Source organism: Protopterus annectens, chromosome 1.part1 (assembly GCF_019279795.1).
Source record: "Protopterus annectens isolate FY-2018-M chromosome 1.part1, PAN1.0, whole genome shotgun sequence".
Classification (NCBI taxonomy): Eukaryota; Metazoa; Chordata; order Ceratodontiformes; family Protopteridae; genus Protopterus; species Protopterus annectens.
In genome coordinates this window covers 406,823,759-406,842,558 of record NC_056726.1, presented here as the reverse complement: position 1 = coordinate 406,842,558, position 18,800 = coordinate 406,823,759, and the positions used below count along the sequence as shown (strand labels likewise).

Genomic DNA, 18,800 nt, shown 5'->3' with positions numbered 1-18,800 from the left:
TATCTGCATATATGTTAGTCGGGATGCATTTTTCCACAGTCATCTTGCATGTTTGCTGATTTTCTACTCTATGTTCAGTAATGAGATACTGAAGCTTTTTAACTTTCAACAGTTTCTTCGTATTCTATATAGTAAATGAATGTCACATAATTCTACAGACTTGCTTCCTGTGAAACATTTCCCATACATGCACTTCTACTGTGGCGACCCCTACCCAGGAAAAAGCCGAAAGAAGATCACCTGTCTGCTCACGATTGGCAGTGGAGTTCTACGGTGTTGCATTGCCAGCCCAGCGCCCAACCTTCCACAGAAGGCACACACACACTAACACCTAGGGCCAATTTAAGAGTATCCAATCCACCTACAGCATGTCTTTGGGATGTGGGAGGAAACCGGAGCACCTGGAGAAACTCCACACGACCACAGGGAGGACATGCAGACTCCACACGGAAGGCACCCCAGCCGAGGATCGAACCGGAGAACCTATTGCTGTGAGGCGGCAATACTAACCACTGGACCACCGCAGCTGCCCTGCCATACATGCACGGATATAAACATTTAAATTCTACAGTATTTTTTTCCCAGTCTTTGCCCTTGCTGTCTATCATCAGCTCCCTCCTCAGTCAAATGGCCTCTCTGTTCCTAATCAACAGGATAAGGGATGACTGAAAGGAATCATTCAGAGAGTCATCAGGGGTATTGCATGGCTTTCTGCTTAGTTTCAACATCTCTAGCAGCCCCCATCAGGCCACGTTGATAAGAAGTGGCATTCAGTGGGCAGTCCTCTCACTTCTACAAGGTGTGCTCCCTCCAAGCAGCCATGCCCTTCCTTATGTGGCATTAGTGGCAGTTTCTCCAGTCTCCATCAGAAATAATGCAATACCCAATGTGCTCCAGAGTATGCACAACCTTTCCCCCTCAGACAAAAAAGTGGTCCATGCGGCTTCACTCCTCTCCTTCCACTTCCCTGCTTGTCTGGCTCCTCCTGTGCTGGGGTCACTAACTGTGCCCCAGTCGCCTATACAGTACTCAGAGAACCATCTTTCTGCACCATGCAGAAAGGCTAAATTCTGGTGTATTAACATATTAACTTTATTATAAAAATAAAGACGACATGGATATCCCCCAAAAAGCATTTTAAAATCACACATACATTAAACGGTAAGCGCTTTTTTCACCTGTAGTGACTTCTTCAGACTAAATAATGTTTAAAATTAAACACACTTAAGACTCATAAGCCAATCACATACTAAATGGAGTAAATTCAGCAAGAGAAAGTGAGACTTGATGCTTGCTTTCCACTGGGACTCAATAACAGAGAGGATTCTGTAGCCTACTTAAAAAGAAAAGGACTCAAACATTAAAAGTAATGTGCTCATATGACTATTTACTATGTGCTTGGCTTATGAGTCTTTTAAAAGTGCGTTCATTTTAAACATTACTCAGTCTGAAGAAGTCACTACAGGTGACAAAAGCACTTACTGTTTAATGTGTGATGAAAACACTTTTTGGGATATCCCTGCCATCTTTATTTTTTTATTTTTGTGATTCATCGAGTACGGTTACCATTTGCTTTTGTTAACTTTAATATTGTACTACATTTCCACCACCTCCTATTGAAACTTTTTTCCCCAAGAATTCTACAGGACCACATAGTAAGTTCCTTTTGCTTTCCTGCTTCATTCTAGAGCATCTAATCCAGTGTCCCACATCTAACACCAGGTCTGCCAGCTCCTCCTTACACCAAGTTTTTCCCAATTCAGGATGGGACTAACATGGAAATTAAGGCAGTCTTGGGGGTGCCATCCACTATCATCCAGGAGGCCATTAAAATTTAATAGCCTACCCTGTTACTCTTCCCTTCTCTTGTGGCAATATCTAAGGGGCAGGCACTCAGTAAGGGCATGCGATGAGGTCATAAGGAGCATCAGTCAATCTCTGCAGCACCTCAGCCATGTCCTCCACCCCCGTTCGTTTAGACTAAACCTTTCTCACAGCACCATCCCCAGCCTTCACCAGGGATCTTCACAGGAACACCCAAGTAACCATCCATCCCTCCTAGCAAGCACCTCAGATTCCCCAGATACTAAACTGAACCCGGGCCACCTGGGAATATTTTTCTTCCTTTTACTTGACATCAACATTGCTTCATTTGCTATTTTCTTTCACATCTTCAAATTCTGGCAAAAATCGGTTGCTCATTTAATAGAAGCAATAAAGGGAGAGTGTACAGGTTCTGACTACACACTGAATTTAGACAAGTCAATTTGCATTCACTCAAACACTAAGAGCAAGATACTGAGCACTTCTTTGGCAACTAGTATTAACATTTCACAATCTTACAGATTAACGTAAATCTGACATGCTTACTCTCATTCAGCAAATCTTAATTTGGAAAAAATAAAGGATGACTGGGGAAATTTTTTGCAAGAGCATCTTTCATCAAAACTGAACATTTTCCCAGGATATTCTATGCAATATTTCCATTCTGCATATTTTGAATGTAACTTTCAAATCTATTAAGTCAACATACGTTACCCAGAGTTCTTTTGTTCAATAACTACGCATATTCCTCTTTTCCATACGTGTCATTTTATTTAGATAGTTAAACTGATCAGTTAGACTGCTCCTACCCTAACCCCCTGCAGTTTTTTTTTTTTTATTTTAAACATGGATAGTGAAGTAAACCCCATTACAGCAGCAATCAAAAAAAAAAAAAAAAAAAAAAAAAACACAATTTAAATAACTGCCCAAAATACTTCTCATTCTATGCATACTTTGCTGACAGCTAATAGGATCAATTACAAAACACCCATAAAACTAAAACTGACTGTTAAACGATGTTGCTATCATATCCTTTTCACAAGCAGAGGAAAATGCTAGGCATGGTCAGGTCTTTTGAATATCATCAGAAGGGCTTCCCTTCAGGATTACGGGCATATGAATAACAGTACAATAAAGTGTTAAGGGGAAGGTAAACCCTACAGTATACATAGGATATGTGATATCACGGCACTTGCATGAAGGAAGTTGCTTCTTTATATCAGGTGAGAGACAAACTTCCTGAGACACTACTTTTTGGAAGGGCTATGTCTTTAATACACCCATATAGAAAGCAATGAAATTAACCCATTTAATGCATTCATACTTGAAATGTACTAACATTGTTTTGGTTGTCATCGCCACTCAGTATACAAAAATATCATCCATATAGCTCTGAATACAGAATATCCAAGTTAAACCACTGCCCATATTAAAATAAATGTAAAAAGTACTTACCTTATAGATTTTATAAAAACTGTGAAGAGTGGTGTACCAGAGATTTTACTGGATTTCCAATCCCACTGCACAGTAGTGTTGAAGTTGAAAGAATCCACTGAAATATTTGTTGGAGGAGGAAGAACAGCTTCTAGTTAAAAAAAAAGTTTTTTTTTTTTACAGTAAAATATTATGAAGCAAAGTATACTATGTATACAGCATCTTGTAAGAAATAGTTAATGTAACACTTTCCCCAATTTCCAATAAAATATGCAGCTCAAAGTACAGAACAGACAAGTATACACAGCAAAACAGCTCATAAACAAGTAATTTCTTAACATTCATACTTCAGACCATTTAACTCAAATTGCAAATGAAAAACATAGGATAAGCAAAATTACTGAAGTGACTGTCAAGAAAAAATTGTTTGGTTCCATTAAATGTATATTTCTGCAAGGTGTAAATAATGAGGGACATAGAAAGTGTCCAGGGAAACGGAAAAGAAAGGAAAAACTACAATCCAAAAAATGACTACGTCTTATTCACTTGCACAAACTGATTAAAAAAAAAAAAACACCGCAATATTCTAACAACTTACCCCTACACAGCTATTTAGGTAAAACATACTGTGAATACTGTCAACTTTACTCCATTTTCAAGTGAGGAACAAATACAAAATTTGCTAATTTTTTATTCGTTTTAGTAAATGAAATCAATGATTATGTTTAAATGCTACCAAACCTTTACAGTATGACCGGTAGTGAAAGAAAAACACCGATACATGCATACCTTATCACTTGATTTGCAAAGCCATTTGCAATGAGTTAACAGTTTGCTTTTCTGAATTTCTAAAGGACAGGCTGCATGTATGTGCCTTCTGCTTGCACACAGCTTATGACATCATATTCTAAATCCCCTGCACTCCAGTTTTATCCTACATTACTGAGCAAGCTCACCTGAAAGGCGCACACGAAAAAGGCTTCTTATTTCGAGACCTGTAACTTGCGAGATGTAAAACTGCAAAAGTACTGGAAAACAGTGACTTTAAAAATCATTGTACTCCTTTAATTTTTTTTTTTTTTTTTTTTTTGCAAAGGTAAAGTTATCCTATACCCCACATCCCTGTTACTTACATATATTAACATGGAAATAGCCATAACTTGGGGAAAGGGGAATATTCCAAAACAGTGATCTTGGTCTTGTATATGGTAACTCTGTTTTTGCATATTCAGTCCTGGCATGCTCACATTTATGAGTCCTGGAATTACAAACTTATCAGGAGTATGAAATTATATACATGCTTGACTGCATACCAAGTTCATTTGCAGAAGTCATATGCAAATGACAAAAGGAGGGTAAATAAGCAGCCACTGCAGAGTTCCTCATCCCAAACAACCTGATAAAGTTTAGAGTCCGCATCTGTTACATCAGACTTTAAAGGCCTTTTGCTGAACTTAACTGTGCCCCGCTATGTAGTTTGAATAGCTTTGAGTTATATTTCATCAATTTTCTTAAAACTAAAACAATTGGTAAAAAGCAAAATGCTCATAAAAGGATTTTAAGCAGGGAGGTAAGCCCCTCTGCATTCCCAGTGTTGCAAGTGGACCCCTGCCCCCACCACCAGCCCAAACTTATACACCAACTCCCTGGTCAGATAATTCAGATAATCGTGAGAAAAGAAAAAAAACACTTCCATGGCACAGCAGTCTAACAAGTCTGCTGTGAGATATAGAAGACTATTACTTTCCAACCAACTATAAAAAAAAAAAAAAAAAAAAAAACAACAAAGTACTCGCCTCAGTGTACAACAGCTAATAGATGCACAGACAAATAAAAAGCAGTACCAAATAGCACCCAAAAAGGTATAAGCTGAAGGAAAGAATAAAAACAGGACTCTGATCATAATGTCAGGAGAGGTTGTCTTTTCATCTAAGACATGTTTGGATAAGCTATACATCACTGATCAAGCAGCCACTGCACAAAATGACTACAACAGCCATATTCCTTAAACAAATCACAAGAAGCAGCCTCAGCTCTACAAGAAACGTCATCGGACAGCAAGGGCAAAAAGGCTACTACCCAGATGGCAAAACAAACAATGCAGTTGGCACTTGTTTTGATAGGGACTGCTTATTACAGCCACAACCTCTAAAACCGATGTACAGCAGACAAGCAGTTGGGTTGTTCTTACGAATTGTGGAATCTCTTCATACAAAATATGAGTAAACAGTGCCCATTTTGAGTATAAATGCACTTCTCCTACTTGAAAGAAAAATAGGAAACTGAATGGACTCATTTAAGCACAGGTAATTTAAATCATTTTCAGGAAAAACTTAATTAGTCCTAATGGACAACCAATCATTATTATGAAAGGCTATAGGCATGGAAATTCCCACTATAAAAACACAGTTGTGCGAGGTGCTCTCAATTTATAAGAGCACAGGATTGCAATGTCCCTCTCTTCACAGTGTCTGGCAGGGACATAACACATCCATACTCCTGTCACCAATAATAAGATGCAGCCAGCACCAGCAGAGTAATGTCTGAATGCTGTGGTGCCACAACAAGTATTTTGTGGCAAAGCTCAAAGTAACTCACCCAACAACTTGTCTTCAGAGTTTGTACGGAAGCAGAAAGCCAAATTCTGCAGCTAAAAGACAAGATACAGAATGCAGCAAACATCAACTGTAGCAAACCTACCTCCAGCTTTGGAAACATAATCAAGTCTGTATTGCTCTGTTGATGTGTGGGCTGCAAATTATGCCATTTCTTTGCAAAAAGTAGTGGAAAGCAACCTCAGGAAAAAAATACAATTACCATACCTCTTGCAAAATGTGCAGTGTCAGGCTGACAAGTGTATCCACAAAAACACAGCAAAATTACATCCAAATAATAAATTAGTAAGAGTTTTACACAGTGGAGCTCTGACTTGAACAACTGGTTTATTACACAAAGAAGCTTCACTGCTGATCTAGCTTCTGGAATTGTTTTGCCTTTGTAATGGATGCAAACAGCTGTCTTCTGTGATCCATTTCATCAACCACATCCTGCAAATGCATAGAAAAAGGAAGGAAGTAGAATCTTTTGGATCAAGACAATGTTGAGAGAGAGAGAGCTGTGCGATCTTTATGAAATATGGTCTAAGATTCCAAACACAAACATTTGACATTTGAGCACCTACCCTTCTGGCGAGATGACTGCCACAGTGAGTCTATGAAAGCAATTTAAATGAACTCTGACATGATTTAATAAGAGGCTTCACCACAGCTTCTCACAAAAAATTTAGATCCTCTGTAGGAAACAAAGGTGCCTTCAAGAGTTTCAAATACAAAACTACTCTGAAAATCACCTTTCGTGTAAGCCTAAAAGCTAGAGGTGGACCACAGGGAAGACACGCTGAAAATATCTGAACAGTTAATCACTAAAGCAATAAATCAGTTCCTTCAAAAATAAAATGAGACTACAACCTGACAGTTGTGCTTGAGAATAGCAGAAAACCCATACATATAGCACCACTGAGAACATTTCTTATCTGACAAACAAGTTCCCACCAAAAGGCCTCAGAGGACATTTGTTGCCCATGTTGTGAAAAGCAATCTTTTTAAGAATCAATATTAACATCCATGCTGAGACGTGGAGAATCTAGACACGGATAGAATGCTACTCTACTGCTGAAACGCATCTTCCATGACAAAGCTCAAGGAACAACAAGCCTAGCCACTTCAAGAACAAATAAACCATGGTCATCTAGGTCAAAACCATGCAATAAGGACCAACCTGGACTTCTGAAACTTTTAGTAGGACCCTCAGAACCACATGCTTAGAGGAGGTGCATAGAAGGGTAGGTGTCTTGTTTTCACCACACCACTGTGAACACTAAATCACAACTTGGAAATAGGCATTTTTGGGGGAAACAGATGCCCCTATGGATGCTCCATGAAGGCATCAGATCTTGGAAGACTAGAGGACTCAAGTGGCCCCTCGATGCCCAGATGAGTCAACTGACAATGTCTGCAACAATACTGTTCATGGCAGGAAGATGATAATGAGTTTCTAAAAGTGAAGATTCATGTACAGCACCAGGTCTCAAATACATGTGCATAATTGCTTGTGTCACACCTATCCTGAGTTCCTTCAGGGATCCTGCAAAAAACAAGCAAGAAACTTCTGAATGCCAAAACAATGAACACTTCTGCCACTTTAAGTTGATTAACAGTTTTGTTCAACGTGGAGATTGATATCAGACAGCTCAGATGCACACCTCAGCAACACTCTTATGCCTCTGTAATCAGGTTAGGTTAGCTACAATGACATGAAAATTCCACAGCATGGCCTTTCTAGGGGAAGAACTCAAGTGAGCTCCCAAGCCATCAATGCAGAATCTGTCAACAAAGCCACCAATGCATTTACATTCAAAAAGGGAAATGCAATGACATTAGCAAAGACAAACAACCATACCTCCCAACCGTGCCAAGTTACTCTGTTTTTACCAAGTGTTGGGGTTCAAATGAAGGGGTGCCATGATTTCCGAGTGGCACCCCTTCATTTCTGATTTTTTTCTTTTGTTTAATTTTCGCACTGAAAGAGCTGACATCATGTGTGCGATGACGTTAGCTCCCTCAGGACTACCAGAGCTCACGGAGCTCACGCATTTCTGGCTGGCCTGGCTGCTCAAATGTTGAGTGGGAATGGCAAGAAACAGTTGCTGTTACAGCACTAGGATGGCAGAATGAAGAACTTGGAGACCAATTCTGCAGTGGAATGAAGACTCCAAGTAAGGATAGTTACTTTCAGAGAGGGGTGTGTGTCTGTGCTTCTGTGTGAAAATGCCCCCCATGTAAGACACCTGGTGGCTAGAGGTACTCTGGCTCAAACCCTGTACCTTCAGTACAGGGTAAAAAAAGCCTAAAGTCCCTAGCCACCACCATTTGTGAGCTTTGCCCAGGTTTTTTGTGCTAAGAGTTGGGAGCTACAGTGAGAACTGAATTTGTATTCCCCAATTATTGGCTTTGTTTGTCCACGTTTTTTGTAATAAGAGATTGAGAGCTATGGTGAGAAGTGAGAACTGAATTTTTATTTCCCCATTATTGGCTTTGTCTGTCCAGGTCTTTTGTGCTAAGAGGTTGAGAGCTGTGGTGAAAAGTGAGAAATGAATTCACTAAATGACAGCCATTAAGTTTGTCTTCCTATTTTTCAGGAAGCTGCTGATTTGGCATAGTGGTATGTTGCTCTGACTGTAGTGCATAGGGTCCCGAGTTCAAGACTTGCCAGTGAAATGCATGGTGGTAACATTTTATTCTAGCAACTTTACAAAATTATACAAGCAATGTTTAAAATGTGTCCCTGGTTTTTGACCTTTTGCCCCCCCCCCCACCCCAAAAAAAATGAAATTGAAAATAAGTGCAAGAAGCTGTGCAAGATGCATATAGCTTGCACTAAATGTCATTCTATTTATAGTGTGGGTGTGGATTATGATGGAAATATTCTGAATTGGGCAGTATTGTCATTATTGGTTCATGCATTTTGTTTCATTGCCTACAGTACAGTCTACTGGAAAAATGTAGAAACAATAAAATTTAAAATGCACTCTAACAAGTGTGCTGTATTATACTGTGAATATAATTTAATAAAGTGAGGAAGGTGCATCAAAGAAAAGAACACATGTATGTTTCTTGTTTTGTATCCAAGGGTCCAATGATTTGAAAACAGCCCAAAAGTAATCTTTATCCACCTCTGGCCAGATGCATTTTTATATGGTGTGGGTTTCAATGCGGTTTCAATGAATGAGAGTTTCAAGGGCAGAGAAGTTTTAATGCAAAATCTATTTTCATTGCGACAGTATTGCTTTGTTTATGTCTATTAGTGTGTGTGCATTGTTGCGCTGTAAAATGTAAAAATAAAATCAAAATCATTGTAGAAATAAGACAGCATGCACACATTAGTGTTTCTGGTAAAAGGGGCAAAATAGCCAGGTAATGGGACATTGGAATGGCTGCAGGGAGACTCTGGTGCCATAGTTTAGTTGTCTGTTCTTCAGTTTGCATTTGAAAGTTGGTATCCCACAATTCCATTGGAGTGGGTGGGGTTACGTAATTATGTATGCAAATTAGAGGTCGTTCAGCATACAGGTTCGTACCTATTTTTCATGGCCCTTGTCCAGATTTTTGATATTTCCAGGTTGAGAGGTAAGCAAACTACCACTTCAAGGTTTAGTGACAAAGATCCAAAATAAACAGCTTAAAATAGAGGAGTTTTTTCATTCAACAACCACAGGGATCTTATGACTGACTGAAACACTAACAAATGGAGGGCCAAATGACATTATGAGGTCTGGCCAATAAAAAAAATGGATTTTACAAGACAGCTCCATGACCTCCTGAACAGTGTTTCAACTATGCACCCAAGACAATCCTCTTTAAAGTTGCTAGAGAAAAAAAGTTTCCCTATTCATGCTGAAAGGGGCCACTGCTAAGAAGTCCCCTGATGAGGTCACCAGAAGCCAGTCATCCAGACACTGCCAGTCCATCCAGATGCTATCTTCTGCAAAATCTCTGCTAACACAGAAAGTACCATGATGAACACTCTATGGTGACAGGCAAAGGAGAAAAGGCAACACCATTAAATTTCGAATGATTCCAACCACAATATGTCAAAAGGCTTGCATCATTGTTCAGCATAATCATCCAGACCCTCTACCAAAAAGGCATTACTTTCTAAGGATCATGACATGGAACTGCATCATTTGATAAACTTTCATAAACCCGATATCCACAAGAGAATTAACACCCATTGAGTCAGGGGTGGGACGAAAACCACCCTCCTCTTTCCAAAGTGAGAGCAGGCTTTAAGATTGTTTTGTGGAGCACAGTCGGGGCCGATACCATGAGCTCTACATTGCCTTCCAGGTGCTTCAAGGGAGCTCTCATAGGAGATAACCCAAGATTAACAAGGCCATATAAAACCATTTCAATAATGCCTGTCTTTGGCAATGGCCCTTCAGACTTAAGACAGGCACATCCCCTGAATCTACTAACTTAGTGAGGTAGGCAAGACTACTGCAGAGCCCCCTGAAAGTATTTTTACATTGGCATTCAATAGGGAACATGTAACAGATAATACTACTATAAGCCTTTTTCTGTTTTTAATCCTCTTGTGCAGGTGATATGCTGGCAAACGAGGAGTTAGTGAGAGGGTACTGCAGAAATTCATTGTGAATAATGTCAGTTTCTTTATCCATAAATTCTTAAGAGCCTGCACATAAAGGGCCTTCCATCTACCAGGAAAAGACCATGTAGAACAGCGGTCTCATTTTTCTTAAACCGATCCTGAGCCACATCATCCAATGCAGACATGTTAGCCTCTACTCCATTAGTGCAGTGGAAAAGTACAGTTTTGTACCTACCATAAATGTAGATGTTCGAAGATCCACATTGCTGCAGTCCTTACACTTGGGTAGTCCGCTGTCCTCGGTCGGCCCGAATATCAAAGTATAAGGCTGACGTCGGTCAAGGCGCATTTGACTGACATCAGGACGTCAGGGTACAAATGCGCATGACCGACGTCATATCCTCAGTCTTTTCTTGCCCCAGATGTCAGAAGACCCTAAAAATAAAGGTCAAAACCAAAAGACAGCAAACAACCAACCCACCACCCTTGCACTAACTATATGTACAATATATACAAAATACACAATATGTACAACCCAACCCACACAACCACCTCTAACTACAGAGGGAAGGAGGGAGGTAATTGGACTGCAGCAATGTGGATCTTGAACATCTACATTTATGGTAGGTACAAAACTGTACTATGTTCTTCATCTCACATTGCTGCAGTCCTTACACTTGGGTAGAATCCCAAAGCAGAGGTAAGGGAGGATGGCTAACTACAAGGAAGCAGGAGCTGCCAAGATGCCCTGCAAAACAGCAGTGGCAAAACCAGCCCTGGATTTAGAGTAAAGTGGCAGGTGATAATGCCTAGAGAAAGTATGCACTGAACTCCAAGTAGCTGCCTCCAAAATATCCTTGGTTGCCACTCCCCTCAAAAAAGCTGTTGAAGTGGCAGTAGCCCTAGTGGAATGAGGCCTAATCCCAGCTGGAATCTCCTTGCAATGATGGGAATAACAGAAAGCAATGCAAAACCCAATCCACTTAGAAATAGTTTGTTTTGACACAGGCTTGCCCTGAGAACTCAAAGCAAAAGAAACAAACAACTGCTGAGACTGCCTGAACCCTTTAGTTCTGTCCAAATAATATCGCAACTGCCTGTGTACATCTAAAGTGTGCAAAATCTTTTCCCCTTTATTTTGGGGATTTGCATAAAAAGTAGGCAAATGAATAGTTTGGTTTAAAGCCACACTAGAAACCACCTTAGGCATAAAGGAAGGATTAGTACGTAATGATACCCTATCCTTATGGAAAACCAAGAAAGGCTCAACCGCCATAAGGGCCTGCAATTCAGAAACCCTTCTTGCAGAGGTAATTGCCAACAAAAAAGCAGTCTTCCATGACAAATATTTCAACTCAGAAGTAGCTGCAGGCTCAAAAGGTTGTAGAGTGAGTTTCTCCAACACAAAATTGAGATCCCAAGCAGGAGTAGGAGCTCTTCGTGGGGGTCTTATATTCTTTGCCCCTCTAAGAAATTGCTTGAACAAAGGATGAGAAAACAATGGTGGGTCACAATCATAGTGAGCGAAATTGCTGCAGCATGAACCTTAATAGAAGAGAAAGACAAACCTTTGTCCAGTAACTCAGTAAGATATTGAAGAGCCACACTCAAATTAGGCTCAGAAACATCAAAATCTTTGGCTGCACTCCAAAATAAAAATCTCTTCCATTTATCTGCGTACACTTTCCTTGTACTAGGCCTTCTAGCTTCCAAAATCACATTCAAAACTTGTTGTGGAAGTTGAGACCCTCTATGGTTCAAAACAGAATATGCCAGGCTGTTAGGTGAAGAGAGTGAAGTTTGACATTGAGCAAATGGCTGTCCTCCTGTGACAACAGGTGTGGAATCGAAGGCAAAGGCCATGGAGGCTTCCGTACCAGACTTCTCAGTAATGGGTACCAGTGCTGTCGAGGCCAATCTGGAGCTATTAAAATCATCCTTGGCTTGTCCTGTCTGACCTTTAGAAGTACCTTTGGGAGGAGAGGCAGAGGTGGAAAGGCATACACATGAAGATTGCTCCAACTGAAAGAAAGAGCATCCACTTTCCAAGCTGTGGGATGAAACCTTTTTGTGCAAAACTTTGGCAGCTGATGGTTTAGTGGAAGCGAACAGATCTATGTCTGGAGTTCCCCATGACACTGTCAATTTCTGAAACACATGAGGATCCAATTTCCACTCGTGGGGATCCATAATTGCCTGCTCAACACATCTGCTAAGGAGTTCTGTGCTCCTGGCAGAAACCTTGCCTGAAGATTGAGTTGTAAACTGAGAGCAGTCTCCCACAAAATCATTGCTTGCCTGCATAGAGGATAAGAATGTTCCCCTTGCTTGTTGATGTACCACATGACAGTTGTGTTGTCTGTTAGAATCAACACCTGCCCTGGAAGAAGTAAATCCTTGAAAGCTATTAATGCAAACTGGACTGCTAACATCTCCTTTAGATTGATATGTAGATGTTGTAGTCTGGCAGGCCACTTGTCTTGTATCCACTTTCCATTTAGATGAGCTCCCCAAGCTTTGTCTGAGGCATCTGTCGTTAAAATCTGACTCGCCTCTGGCCGGGTCACAGAGAGTCCCTTGTTTAGGTGACATTCCTGAGCCCACCACAAAAATTCCTTTTGAATGCAAGGTATTATTTGAATGACAGTGTCTAGATCCTGGCAGTGCTGTGTCCATACAGTTTTGAGATACCATTGTAGCTTCCTCATATGCAGTTTGGCATTGGGAAGCACCAGAATACAAGATGCCATGAACCCTAAGGCTTGAAGGACTGTCCTTGCAGTCAGCCCGGACTGATGAGATAGCTGATGGAAGTAAAGGGATAGACTCTTGTTTGTCCGGGGTTAAAAAGGCCATCTGGGATGCTGTATTCAGTCTCACACCCAGAAAGCACATGTCTTGAGAGGGTACTAGACTGGACTTTATTTCGTTCACAGAATACCCTAGGCATCTTAGCACTGCTATCACATATTCCAAATGACGGAGAAGCTCTTCCCTTCCTTGAGCCAGAATCAGGCAGTCGTCCAAATAAGGATAGATCTGTATTCCTTTCAGCCTGAAGAAAGCTATCACTGGAGCCAGAACTTTTGTGAACACTCTGGGCGCAGTAGATAAGCCAAAGGGCAATGCAGAGAACTGATAGTGAAAAGTCCCAGCTCGAAAACGCAGATACTTCCTGCAACTTAGTCTGATAGGAACATGAAGGTAAGCCTCCTTGAGATCCAAAGTTACCATCCAATGATCTTTGCCCAGCAGAGGCAAAAGCTGTTATAACGTCAACATTTTGAACTTGGGAATGTCCAGATAAGTGTTGAGGATAGATAGATCCAAAATTGGTCTCCACGTGTTCCCCTTCTTTGGTACTAGGAACAGGCGAGAATAAAATCCTAGGCCCACTTCTGGCATAGGGACCGGCTGTATGGCCCCTAGTTGAAGTAACAGAGAAATTTGCTTGTGAGCCTCTATTCTTTGTTGAGGAGGAACGTCTGGCATGCCTCTGAAAGGAGGCAAGGTATGGAAATAAAACCTGTAACCTTGGTGTATGATATCCAATACCCATTTGTCTTGGGTAATTAAACTCCAATTTTCTTTGAAAAGTGCCAACCTTCCTCCCAAAGGTGCTGCCAGGCGAGAAGGCTCTGGCAGCTGAAAAGGTAGGTCATTGGGTCTGTTTACGAAAGGACTGACCCCTGCCCTCACCTGAAGACTGTGCAGGAGAACTCCCTGTTCTAGGCCTGAAAGAGCCCTGAGCTCTGCCCCTACCACGTCTAGATCTACCCCTAGACTGGGAATCATAAGAAGGATACGTCCACCCTTTAGCAGGCCAATTTCTGCTAAACTTTGGAGGCTGAACCTGCAAAAAAATCTTTAACAGTCTGCATAGACTTAGCTTTGTCTTCCATTTTCTTTAAAACTGCCTCAACAGGAGGACCAAACAACACGTCAGATTGTAAAGGAGCATCTAAAATCCTTGTTTTAACATGTTCAGACAAATTTTGATCCCTTAGCCAGGCGTGCCTGCGAAGAACTGACCCAGTGGCAGCCACCCTAGACGAGGCCTGTACAGCATCAAAACCACATTGCAAAGAATGCTTACCCACCTGTTCAGAAACATGTACTAAATCTTGCAACTCTTTACAATCAATACCTACTGCCAGAGCATCAACCTTAGACTTTAATTGTGAAAGGAGATAGTTTTGGTATTTCAACATGTGAAACTGGCAATTCAAAGCCCTCATAGCAAGAGTGGAAGAAGTATAAACTTTCTTTCCCCATCTATCCAAGGCCCTAGCCTCTTTGTCTGCAGGAACCGGATTCTTAACAACAGAAGCCTTGACACCTTTAGGCCCCTGGCTAACAGTTTCTGGGTCTGCCCTAGGACTCTTAAAAGATACTTATGAGCTTCAGGCACCCTGTAATACCTATCCGGCTTAACAGGAGCAGGAGGCAAAAATCAGGATTAAGAGAAGCCTCTGTAAAAACATCTTCCACTACATCCAAAACAGGAGGTATAGCCAAAGGCCTATGCTGGGGTAAAACAAAAATTCCCTAAGCCTTTTCCTGGAATCAGAGAAGTCCTGACCTTCCCACTTAAAATGCTCCCTCATGGAATGAAGAGTTTCTGAAAAGAAAAATCCTCAGGAGGAGAAGCAGAAGGAGTAGAATCATCCACATCAGAATCAGAATAAGGAGAGTACTCCTGCAAGTCTTCAGCCGAAGACTCTGACACATCTGAAGCCTGCTCAAAACCCCCAGCTCAGGCTCCACCCTAGGCCTCTTATCAGGAGGGGGCATAGAACCCCTAATCAAAGTAATCAAATCTTCTGCCATTTTAAGCATATGCTTCTTGGGCACAGTACCTGAAGAGCTAGGGGTAACACCAACTGAAGCTAAACCTGGCCTGCCCCTGGGAGAAGCCTTAGAAACAGAAGGAGAGGGCCTAGCCACCCTAGGAAGGGAGGGAGTATAGTAACCTGAGAAGCCCCTCAGCTTGACTTGCCTCCTGAGAGGCCACATCTTGCAATACTAAAGTCTCACCCTGGGAACACAAAGAAACCTCCGGTGGAGCCACCGGCTCCACCGACACCTCTAAAGAACCGGCGTCCGGTACAGACGGTTCTTCCAGCCTAGGCTTAACTGCTTTGTCCTTGCGCTTCTTCGAAGAAGCGGGCGTCGGAGCATCCGGCGGCATTTTATAATTGCACCGCTTCCCAAAGACTAACCTTGCACAATCCAACCTCCTCTTTATAGTGCGTTTATTAAATCTAGCACAAGAGCGACAGCCAACAACGTCGTGCTCAGGCCCTAAGCAAGGAATACACAAAGTATGATAATCTCTATGCGGTATCTGTTTCCCACAAGAAATGCAATTATTGACTTTTTCTGACATCCGGTAAATCACTGAGGCAAGAAAAAACTAAAATATTCCCCAAACGGGGTACTTAGCCAACTTTGAACTCGGTCTGAAACTTCGAAATCGAAAAATCTCAGAACGCCAACCGGCACTTGCAATGCTGCTTCTGCATCGGACCATGCGGCAAAAAAGACTGGGGATATGACGTCGGTCATGCACATCTGTACCCTGACGTCCTGATGTCAGTCAAATGCGCCTTGACCGACGTCAGCCTTATACTTTGATATTCGGGCCGACCGAGGACAGCGGACTACCCAAGTGTAAGGACTGCAGCAATGTGAGATGAAGAACATCTGCATTGGGCAATGTGAAAACCCAATGAAGAGGCTACTGTAAGGTCTTCTCCAAAGAATCAAAAAAAAAAAGCAACATTTCCCAGAAACTTGAGCTGAACGTTTTTAAAAGCAGTTGAAGATTTTAAACAATAAATCCAAATCACAAGCTTTTCAGAACTTTCCTTAAACACTTTAAATATTAAACTTTTAGAAGTAACTAAGCACTTTTTAGCCCTCATGGTCTGATGTCACCCAAACTCCTTGATTTTATTTTAAAACAGGTTTAATACTCACTTTAAGACCTGCAGTTTGATCAGCCTTAAAACTACACATTTTGCATTCTGTTTCTATCTCTGTCACAATATCTTCCTTTCTTATACTTTGCTTTGACTTTATTGGACATTGTTAATGATTAGTCCCTGCTGCTTGGATATGCAAACCACTTCCTATTTTTTCTTGCATAGGATTGCTAATCTTAATTTCCCCCATTTGTTTTCCTGACAAAAGTTTAACATGCTTTACATAAATTCACATATACTAATTTTCATGAATCACACGCTGCTAAACACTTCCATTTGATTATACAGGGTCTTCCTACAGAAAAACAATTTTAAGCATATACGTGAAGAAGAGCCTGCTCAGTGTTTTGAGTTTAACAATGTCAAAGACAGTTGTATCTTTTGGCTTTTCCCGGTTAGGAGTCGCCACAGCGGAACTCCGGTCCGCTAATGGCAGTAGATTTTTACGTACCGAGCTGCCAGCCCTGACGCACAACCTTCAACGAAGGTATGCCCATTCATGCATGTCTCCACACAGAAGACGCTTTAGCGGAGAATCGAACAGGACGTCTTAATGTGAGGCGCCAACGCTACCGCAGCACCACCACCGCTACTGAACAATGTCAAAGACAGTAAAGTATAGGAAAAGGGGATACTGTGACAAAGACAGAAGAAATAGATGCATAGGAATCATTTGCATTCCCTGACAAACAGTAAGGTTAATCAAGACGATACATAAAGGAGTGGAGGCGAAAAATTAAAGATGGGAATTCCTCTCTGATCAGGTTTGGAGAGAGGAACTAGGCAGGGATGTCCCCTTTCTCCTTCATTACTTGTGTCATATTTAGACCATTAGCAAAGAAAATAAGGGACTTAAATTCAAGGCTATAACTGGTATGATAAATCAAGAAAAGGTGGCTTTATTTGCAGACATTAATTTGTACCTGATAAAAACATAAGACATCAGTGTCCTGGAATATTCTGAGACAGTTTCAAGCCTTTTTGGGATACAAAAAGGCAATAGTTGTAAACTATGTACCAACAAAAGAATTGGCTCAGCAATACCCATATTTATGGGAACATGATACAATTAAGTACTTAAGAATATGGGTTAAAAAGGATTCCATTACAGCAGCTAAGATTATGTGGGAAGAGACTAAAGAAAACATAAGAAAAACTGGAAGGTCTGTTTTACAGATATGGACATGAACAGGAAGGTACAAGCAATGAAAATGTTTTCAGACCCTTTAGTTTTATACACAGGTCAGGCATATTTTTATCAACCAAGTAGAAGTTGTGGACAGCAATTAATAAATAGCTGAAGGATTTTATCTGGGATTGGGAGGAAAAACAGCGCAAGAGTCAAGTGGGATACGCTGAGCCTTCCAATACCACACGGCAGTTTGATATTACCTGACCTGAAGGGGTATTTCAGGACAAGCAAAAAGTATAATTCAGAGTGGAAAGGGATGACGGTGAAATGGAGAATGCAGAGCGCGAGAGCGAGAGAGCGCGCCAGAGCGCGCGAGAGAGAGGCAGAGAGAGAGAGAGAGAGCGCCAGAGAGAGAGCACCAGAGCGAGAGAGAGAGAGAGAGAGAGCGAGAGAGAGAGAGAGCCAGAGCCGAGAGAGAGAGAGAGAGAGCCAGAGCCGAGAGAGAGAGAGAGAGAGCCAGAGCGAGAGAGAGAGCCAGAGAGAGAGAGAGAGAGCCAGAGAGAGAGAGAGAGAGAGAGAGCCAGAGAGAGAGAGAGCCAGAGAGAGAGAGAGAGAGAGCCAGAGAGAGAGAGCCAGAGCCAGAGAGAGAGAGAGCCAGAGAGAGAGAGAGAGAGCCAGAGCGAGAGAGAGAGAGCCAGAGAGAGAGAGAGAGAGCCAGAGCGAGAGAGAGAGAGAGCCAGAGCGAGAGAGAGAGCCAGAGCGAGAGAGAGAGAGAGCCAGAGCGAGAGAGAGAGAGCCAGAGCGAGAGAGAGAGAGAGCCAGAGCGAGAGAGAGAGAGCCAGAGCGAGAGAGAGAGAGCCAGAGCGAGAGAGAGAGCCAGAGAGAGAGAGAGAGAGCCAGAGCGAGAGAGAGAGCCAGAGAGAGAGAGAGAGCCAGAGCGAGAGAGAGAGAGCCAGAGCGAGAGAGAGAGAGCCAGAGCGAGAGAGAGAGAGAGAGAGCCAGAGCGAGAGAGAGAGAGAGAGAGAGAGAGCCAGAGAGAGAGAGAGCCAGAGCGAGAGAGAGAGAGCCAGAGCGAGAGAGCCAGAGAGCCAGAGAGAGAGAGAGAGAGAGAGAGCCAGAGAGAGAGAGAGAGCGAGAGAGCCAGAGAGAGAGAGAGAGCGAGAGAGCCAGAGAGAGAGAGAGAGAGAGAGAGAGCCAGAGAGAGAGAGACAGAGCCAGAGAGAGAGAGAGAGAGAGAGCCAGAGAGAGAGAGAGAG

General features: G+C 42.0%; 1 protein-coding gene across 1 annotated transcript in view; it reads right to left on the bottom strand.

Moving 5' to 3' along the window:
- LOC122805367 (interferon gamma receptor 1-like) overlaps nt 1-18,800 on the bottom strand; it is a 612,289-nt gene that overhangs the window by 503,969 nt on the left and 89,520 nt on the right. Inside the window, exon 2 of the mRNA XM_044075464.1 lies at nt 3,280-3,409. Coding sequence (XP_043931399.1) covers nt 3,280-3,409 — 130 coding nt within the window. The remainder of the gene's footprint in view (nt 1-3,279; nt 3,410-18,800) is intronic.